Source organism: Etheostoma spectabile, chromosome 8, assembly GCF_008692095.1.
Source record: "Etheostoma spectabile isolate EspeVRDwgs_2016 chromosome 8, UIUC_Espe_1.0, whole genome shotgun sequence".
NCBI classification, from domain to species: domain Eukaryota; kingdom Metazoa; phylum Chordata; class Actinopteri; order Perciformes; family Percidae; genus Etheostoma; species Etheostoma spectabile.
Window position 1 is genome coordinate 24,507,933 of NC_045740.1, and position 8,829 is coordinate 24,516,761.

Below are 8,829 nucleotides of genomic sequence, written 5' to 3' on the forward strand. Positions count from 1 at the left end.
GAACCAGTGGTTTAATCATTAACATGTATTTTGTAAGCTTATCATGCAGTATTTTTATTGTAAAATATTTATGTAAAAAGGAGTTGAATAAAGAAAGTGGCGTATGCATTACATTGTGGTCCAGTAAAAGTATAAAACCAGCATTACGTGGAAACACTCAAGTAACAAACAAGTACCTCAAAATTGTGCTTATGAGCAGTACTTATGTAAATGTATTTCTTACTTTCCACCACTGAGGTGTCCATGAGCAAGGCTCGGAGTCCCTGCTGCAGGTTCAATGCTGTTCTGACTTTGTCTCCGGAGGGAAACAAAGCAGCTCACCTGAACTTTATGTAAATGTAAATGTAAATGTGCTGTATTTATATAGCGCTTTTCCAGTCTTAACAACTGCTCAAAGCGCTTTTTTACATCTACAGGAGACATTCACCATTCACACACTGTGGCCGGGGCTGCCGTACAAGGTGCCACCTGCTCATCAGATAAACATTCGCACACATACACACTCCGATGCGCAGCACCGGGGGCAACTCGGGGTTCAGTGTCTTGCCCAAGGACAATGACTGCAGGGGCGGGGATCGAACCACCAACCTTCCGATTGGCAGGCAACCGCTCTACCACTGAGCCACAGCCGCCCCGTATGTCAGGACTAGAGCTGGGTATCTATACTCAATACCTTTAAGGTATCGGCCAATATAACCCAGTACAGAGTAGTACTCAATCCTTATTGTACGCAGATCTAGAAAGAAAAAAAAAAATCAACAACATTTGTATTGTTTTGCTCAAAGCCAATCACCACAAGTGTGCCTCAATTTAATGCTACACGTGATTGGCTCACTGCCGCAGCAGCTACGGCCCATCCAGTCGGTGGTATGGTGAAGTCAAGAGCGGTGTATTTGATGGAGTTGGCACTTCAGTGAGCCGAGATGCCACCAAAATATTTTAAAGTATGGTAGTGATGGCCAAATAAAGCTCCATTAAGCTTTGTGAGCCATTTTCTAAGCCTAGTATACAAAACCTGGTATACTAGACCTAGTACACTAGTATACTGTATACTAGTATACTAGGTCTTGTATACTAGATGGTGCTCTCTGTTCAACAAAGATACCAAAGCACACTGAATTACACAAATCAAACAATACCCAGTTCTGGTGAGTACCGTTTCTGGAAGTACAAAACCCCCAAACAAATAAACACACAATAAAGTGAACAAGTCTTTTTTTTATTCCAAAAATGTTAAGGGTAAAATAAACTGTAAAAGATACAACATAAACATCCAAGCAGATGGAAATGAACAGAATGAACAAGGAAAAAAATAACATACACACTAGCCTCAGTTGTTTCTCTCACACAGCTCTCACTCAGGGTAACGCAGGAGTCCACCTGTCTTTCTACTCTGAGGACAGTAAACTGGGCTCTGTAACTGAAAGGTGAAGGTGGTAGTAGTCAAAATAGTACATGTCTCTCTGTGTTGCATGATCAGTCAAACACCTGTTCAAATCAGCTGTCTTGGTAGTCATGATAGTCAACAAAACAGATTCTCCTCTGCTGTGCTGTTTGAGTCTTGCTTCAAATCCGACGTTTTAACGACATAAATGCTTGTCAAAGTAAAAAAGATAATGGGATAATGCTCAAACATTACAAGTGTTCTAAAGGCCCAAATGGAAACAAATGTTGAAGGGAATCATGGAGGATACAATAAGGCACTTGCTAGACAAATCCAACATAACTGAATCTACAGAGGTCAAATGAACAATCAGCTCAAGGATGTGGCCACCCTAAAATTAAACAATGATGCGTGTGTGTGTGTGTGTGTAAACGGGCTGTGGACAAATGCTAAAACAGATACTGAGAGAGCAGGAGTGATTTCTGAAGCCAAAGAAGGGGCAACAGTCCAACCACGTGCTGCCTCCTGGAGCCTATGAGACGTAACTGCACATTCCATTTACAAACCTTATTTGGGATAGCCTGATAACATCATCAGTAACAATTAGGTTTAGGAAGTGTTTCATTATGTAGTATAACTAGTTTGACAACTCTTAAAGCAAATATACAAGTCTTACAAATGCTAAATGTTTATATAAAAAAGGGAGGAAGAGACATTTTACAGGACACAGGTGTACACATGGACGGCTGCCAAACCTCATGTTGGGCTCCAAAGATTTTAGATTCAAAGGGGGATTCTTTTCAGCCTGGAGGACCGTCACAAATATTTGTTACATTTCAAAAAATGTTTTTTCTCATCCTTTAACCTTAATTGTATTCTTCAGAGACCCTCATTAGAATTATTAGTGAAAACAAGACCAGACGGAGAGTATGATATACTTTCCTTCCTGAATCCCAACGCAGGAACCAATTCAATTCACTTTCAGTAAAACAATTCAGCGTGTCGATCCTCTTCAAAGCACTGAGACTGATTTGGCCTAGCAAGGTTGTCCTCTCCAACCTATTAAGAAATAACTGAAAGAAAACATGCCACCAACATCAAATGGCTTTAAATGTTACATACTTTTGGTTGCCCGGATTAGCTTGGATGTTTGAAAAAAAACGTAACCGAACACAGCACAATCCTGCAGCAACCGAATTCCAAGTGGGCTCTAGCGTAGATGCTGGTATGTATTGAAGAGAAAAAAAGAATGTGTCCAAGCCTGCTGTTTGCTCGTAAGGCCAAAATACAAGGGGACATTTTGAGGCAAACCATCTCTTCTCAAAAGAACCGGCGATGTTTGGTCCTGTGGACCACTCCGCTGAACATTCTTTGAGTCTTGTGCACATTTGGATGAAGGGGCATCAAGGAGTGTCATGTATGATGTGTCTGGGAGACAGAGACGACCAGACATTTCAGGTCCTTTCTGAGACAATCGTTTGTTTCTTGATGGGGATAAAAGGATGAGAGACAACCAGAATGCCTCTTGGGGGAACAAGCAGAAACTTCAGAGTTGTCTGAACCATTATTGTCTTGCACTGAAGGTATGTCCAGAAAAAAAAAAAATCTATTTCCTAACTTGACACCTCACGGGTGCAGGTAGAACAGGGGGAGGAAGAGCTGGATTAGGGTTGTGTGGCGGGCCAGGTGGGAACAGCCATTCTTGAACCAAGCGAGAGGTTTCAAACTCGTCTTCCATCTTCAACCAACAGCAAGTCCCGTCCCCAGCTCCAAGAAACTGCTCCTAGTGGGGTGAAGAAACCGTTGCTTTCTCCTCTAAAACCTACATGGACTCGTAAACAAAAAGGGACTCATGATCGGTATCCATGTGCATCTGAGGAAACAACTCTTTGAATGGAGGACTAGTGGCTGACAAGACCCTGCAGCATCATCATCAGGCGCCGCGCCCTCTTGCTGAGCGGGCTGTGTGGGTCCTGCTGCAGGAAGGCAAAGAGCTTCGGTCGGACCTGGGCCAACACCGAGGACATGTGGTCTCTAGTCAGCGGGTCGCTGTGGTCTAGATTCATCACTGCATCCTCCAGGTAGCTGACCAGGGACACAGAGGGACAGAAACATTAGATGATGATAAAAACCCAATCTCCAGGCAGGCACATTCAGCATCATCTACTGTAGGTGTAAGCAGGTAATAATGGTTAAGCCAAGAACTGCAGTATTTGGCTGTGATAGGAGGCCATGGCCATTTATGTTCTATGTGGAGAAATTTATGATATAAATGAAGTTCCCATCAAGATTCTGACACTTCATTCATTCTGATATAAAAGCAGTACAAGGTTAACTTGCATATACTGTGTTTTGACCCTTGATGGGGCTGCCGGTGAATAAAGAAACCGATTCTTACAGTGTCTCAACTAATCTTTCGCAGTTTGAATGTCGAGCACTGTCCTTGATCACCTGCATGGCTGCTGGCCCGCTGTGGGTGTGTGTACCTTGTGTTTTCCCTCAAATATTACAGCAGAAATGGAGTTCTGCCACTGTCAGCCGTGTCCTGTCCACTCACGCAGACTCCACTACATTTAACTCCTCAATGAATTGTTTGAGTCAGACATCTGGCGGTTAGACCCTCCCGCCCTCTGTGCCTTTACAGTTTAAACGAGCATTTATCACCCCGTCCGGAGTTCTACCTGATTCCGGTCTAACATTAGAGCTGTTCCCACATTGCCACCTGGCCTCTGGCCAGAGTTCCCCTCACCACACACAGAGGTTTCTCAGCTCTCTGTAACACAGTGCCAGCATGACATTGGATTTTACTGCATTGCACTCCACAGATAGTGACTAGCTAGTTTATGTCTTGCAGCAGATAATCTGCTAACTAGATTGTTTCCACAAGATAAATTAAGTTTCTCTTTATACATCAGCTCATCTACTATCAATCAGAAGAACAGAAAAGGACGGCTCCTCTTTGTCATCAAGATGACAAGGGATGCAAGGATTCATTAGAAAGAAGGACATCAAGTGAGTGCGGTGGGGCTCTCTGAGCAGTCACATTCATACGCATCTTGAGAATTGCAGCACAACACTTTTAAGTTAAAAGAACATGAAAAAAACAGACTGGAGTGCAGAACAGAATAAAACATAGCATCCAAGCAGATGGAAATGAACAGAGGACAGGGCATAGAAAGAACAGAACGATAAGAGGGCATCTAAAAATTGTGAAGCTATTCACAGAATCATTCGTGCTCCCAAGACAGCCATGTAGCAGGGCTGCAGACGGGCCGGGTGATAGGGTCAGCAGTTTAGCACCGTTTAGCACTCAGGAGACGAGGAATAATGGACATACAATGGAGATGAGAAAGGGAGCAAATGTTTAGGCAAAGACTGGCTTTATTACAGATCACAGATAGCACCGGTAGGATCAGGCTTGGGTGGGAGAGAAGGCGTGTAATGCAATCCAAAACGCGTTCACTATCGCTTTGTGAGAAAATGGACTTAAAATTGACATTTTGGAAAAAAGAAAGCCTAGCATATACAGCTTTTTGATACAACCCAAGTTACGGCTCTTAACAGTTTTTACATCAAACTACAATGGTGTGAGATGATATACTGCATGCATTTCATATACAGTATATTTACACATCCTGCAATTCATTTCCTTCATGTATTGAGGGTTGTTTTAATTACAATTATAGAAGATTAACAATACTTAACTGTAATTTAGACTATAGTGGATCTGCTGTGGGGGACATGGTCAACCACAATATTGTACCTAACCTTCTTTTATCAGGCCTCAATTCTTACTAGGTTTATAAACATTGTTGTTAAAATTGAGTTTGGCGGGTTTGATGGCGAGCAATCCAATATCACTGCCATCATTTTGATTTCCCACTACTACTACTACTACTACTACTACTACTACTACTACTACTACTACTACTACTACTACTACTACGTGTAGGGTAGCCTTCTGCTTCCAAACATTAATTATTATTCTGATTTCTCAAGACATTTTCATCTTCATGAAAGTGTTCTCAAACATAGTGAAGCCCCCGCTAGGGTAGTATGATATTTTGTTTCATCGTCTACATCGCAACGTGCGCAATAGTCACATCGCATGACGTTGTGATGTTGACGCTAAAACCTTCTTGCTGCTTGATAGAAAAGAAAACTCTCACCTTTCTCCTTATACATATTTGTTTCCGGCTGAGCCTTCCCCTTTAAGACAGGTAGCTATGTGGGCAACGTGTGTATGAGACGCAACGTATGTCCAACGGGGACATACAATCGTTATTGGAAGTGTGGCCCTCTTTGTGTAGAAAAGTACCGCAGGTTGCAGCTGACGCAGACACAGTGATGCACGTTTCCGTGTAAAACTACAGTAGTCAGTGTTGTTCTTTGCGAAGACAAACTAAATCACCTGATTAATGCCACGTTATGACGTCTCCTAGACATTTTTCAATACAGACAACTGCTACTAGCCAGGCTAAAGACACAAGTTGTCTGTCCCAACAAATGTTACGGTTCGGAGCCACAACACTAGAAACGGTGATCTACAACAGAAGTCCGTGTCTGATCTAACGTAATTTACACAGCTTTAAGTGTTCTTGGATACAGTTTGTTGCTAGTGCGCGTGACATGCAGGTCTGCATGCACAGCCAACCACCAATCACAATCAACGTTGATCACTTTATCAAACACACAGGCCCCGTTAGTCGATCACAACCTTAAATTTAGAAGAAGCAGCCTGCATGAATTATTCATATCAATCACTTTAGTCTGGGTTGATAGAATTATATAAATAAAATGGTGCCATGTCAGTCAACCAGCGTATTTCTAACAAATTTCCCTTTCCAAAATAACTTCAGAAGAGAAGTCCCAGCGCTTACTTGTGTTAGTGTTTGTAAAGCATTAAAGTTCAACAAAAAATGGTTCATATCAGAATTTTTTTCCCCATTTTAATTACACACACACACACACACACACACACACACACACACACACACACACACACACCCGCACACACACACACACACACACACACACACAACACACCCACACACCCACCTTTCCCAGCAGGCCTAGCCCACTCTATGTCTATTATGATTTGACTTTCAGTGGGTTCTAGTACAATTTAAACACTGAATGTTTCTTGTGACCCCTGGGGAGACTTGTGTAATCTTCAAGTAGGGTATAATGTAACTATGGATGCAAGTTGATGAAAGAAATCCCATACTGTACCAAAAATAGCATCTGAAGTGTACTCACTTGATTTTAAGCTCAGAGCGGGTTGTGAGGTTGGAGGAGAGCTGCTGGATGAGCGACAGCAGCACAGGCTGGCTGAGAGGGCAGGGATGCTGACCAAACACCTGCTGAGAGTCGATGGTCTCACACACATACAAGACCAAGTTCAGATCAGTCGCTGAAAGAGCCTGGAAGACAGAAAGAGAGGGTATTATATTTACACCCCCAAACGCATTAGGATCCGTTTCTTTTCATTCATTTTAGACAGGCAGAAGTGCAAGTATCAGACAACGTCCTCTGGGGACTGGGGTAGCCAGTTTTCCCTGCCAATATACGGCTCAGGAGCAAGTTTATGAGCAGAAAAACAATGGGGAGAGCATCATGACGAGCCAACGTACGGGACGGCATTCAGTCCACTGGCAACTTCAATAAGCCATTTTCATTATTTAAAGGTAACACTTTATTTGAAGGGGTGTGAATAATACAGACATGACACCTGTCATAAAGGAGTCCTTTTGAGTGTTCATGGCTGTTGTCATTAAGTGACATTCGGTAAATTATGACACTTTAAATGCAAAGTTAGCATTGTCCGAGATGTCTTTGTCATGACAACTTGACATTAAAGGGCAACTATTATATAGCACTCCAGGATTAAACTTGCATTTTGTGTTTGTAATAGAACATGTTCACATGCTTTATTGATAAAAAAAACGCTATTTTTCTCATACTGCCCATGGCTGCTGCACCTGTATTCACCCTCTGTATGAGACGCTCTGCTGGAGCGCCTGTCTTATTAATCCCGCCTCCCAAAAAAGCCCAGTCTGCTCTAATTGATAAGGGTGTCACCATTCTCCAAATCCTCGATTTGATTACATTTTTGATTCTAAAGTCACGGTTTGATTCAATTCTCAATTTTTTAAATTTTCTTTTAAAGCAGGTTGTTATGCCATTTTTAGACTATACTTTTATGCAATATATCTGACCTTTGTTTGCAATGTACCACACTAAATTTGTCAAATTTAAAACATTTATTAACAACATAATTTAACAATAACTTCTATCTTCAGTCAACTGGAAAATTAAGCAAAATAACATGCCATCTAGTTTCTCTTTTGTATCTGTAGTCTTCTTCACAGAAGATGACATTCAAGTTCACAACAAAACAAACAAAAAACACAGCTGTGTCCATAGCCTTCTCTGAACAATTAAGTGTCTCAACAAACTATTTCCAAACAGTTGAACATGTACCAAACAGACAACTGTTAATCTTGCTGCCAGTGGAAGAATATGGTACTAGCACATAGCAGAGCTTGCAAACTGACTTTTTTTTGATGAACTTTATCAACATAACTCACTGGAAATTCCACACCGCCTACTGCAGTGAAAAAGGAGAGGGTTCAAGTTCTGTCAATGGGTCTCCTGCATCTGCCATGCTAACTTTTGACTGGTTGTAGCTAAATAAGAAGGAGGTTGACTGGCAGCACTTCAACACTAGTGTTGACAAACTGACCGAAGAGCCGGTTAATTAACTCATCATGTAACTGAAGCGGGAGAATTAACCGAATCACTCCTGCTTTTTACCTCATTCGTGCCATCAACGCTTCGCTTAAGCTGAGTGTGATCGGTGTATCGTGTGTGTGTGTGTGTGTGTGTGTGTGTGTGTAAAATAATCTTGCTCATTAGCACCTCCACTGGAGTTGTGGTAGAATGACATTCCTTTAATACATCCATGCAAGCTACACGCGCGTGTTCTTCCAATGACGATTCCATTTTTTTTTGTATTTGAAATTGTAACTTAATTATGGTGGATTTTGTGATACCTTTAGAAATTAATCTTTTTATATGGTTTTGTAAGTACGATGCCAAATTGTTCAAACACTGTATAATAGGCCTGCACGATATTGGAAAAATCTGACATTGCTATATATATTTTTCCCCCCCTGCGATATATATTGCGATTTGAAAAAAGAAAAAGTGATTTTTAAAAGATAACATAAATATCTCTATTTGGAAATAATAAATCATTCTCGACTACTGCAGTTATTTTGTAGGGGGGTGCATCGACAGAAAAAATTAAAAAGGATCTTTTCTAATGTGAACCATTCTTTGTTGAACTTTAACGCTTTACAAACACCAACGCAAGTAAGCGTTGCGACTAACGTTACTCTTCTGAAGTGATGTTGGTGAGGGAAATTAGGTAGAAATACACT

The 8,829-nt window shown here is 41.5% G+C and overlaps 1 protein-coding gene across 2 annotated transcripts in view; it reads right to left on the reverse strand.

The window, feature by feature from the left end:
* Positions 1-1,572: 1,572 nt before the first annotated feature.
* edc4 (enhancer of mRNA decapping 4) overlaps positions 1,573-8,829 on the reverse strand; it is a 38,742-nt gene continuing 31,485 nt past the window's right edge. For both annotated transcript variants that reach the window (XM_032524137.1, XM_032524136.1), the window contains exons 29-30: positions 6,644-6,807; positions 1,573-3,469 (exon numbers count right to left, since the gene is read on the reverse strand). In XM_032524137.1, coding sequence (XP_032380028.1) covers positions 3,286-3,469; positions 6,644-6,807 — 348 coding nt within the window. In that variant the 3' untranslated portion in view covers positions 1,573-3,285. The remainder of the gene's footprint in view (positions 3,470-6,643; positions 6,808-8,829) is intronic.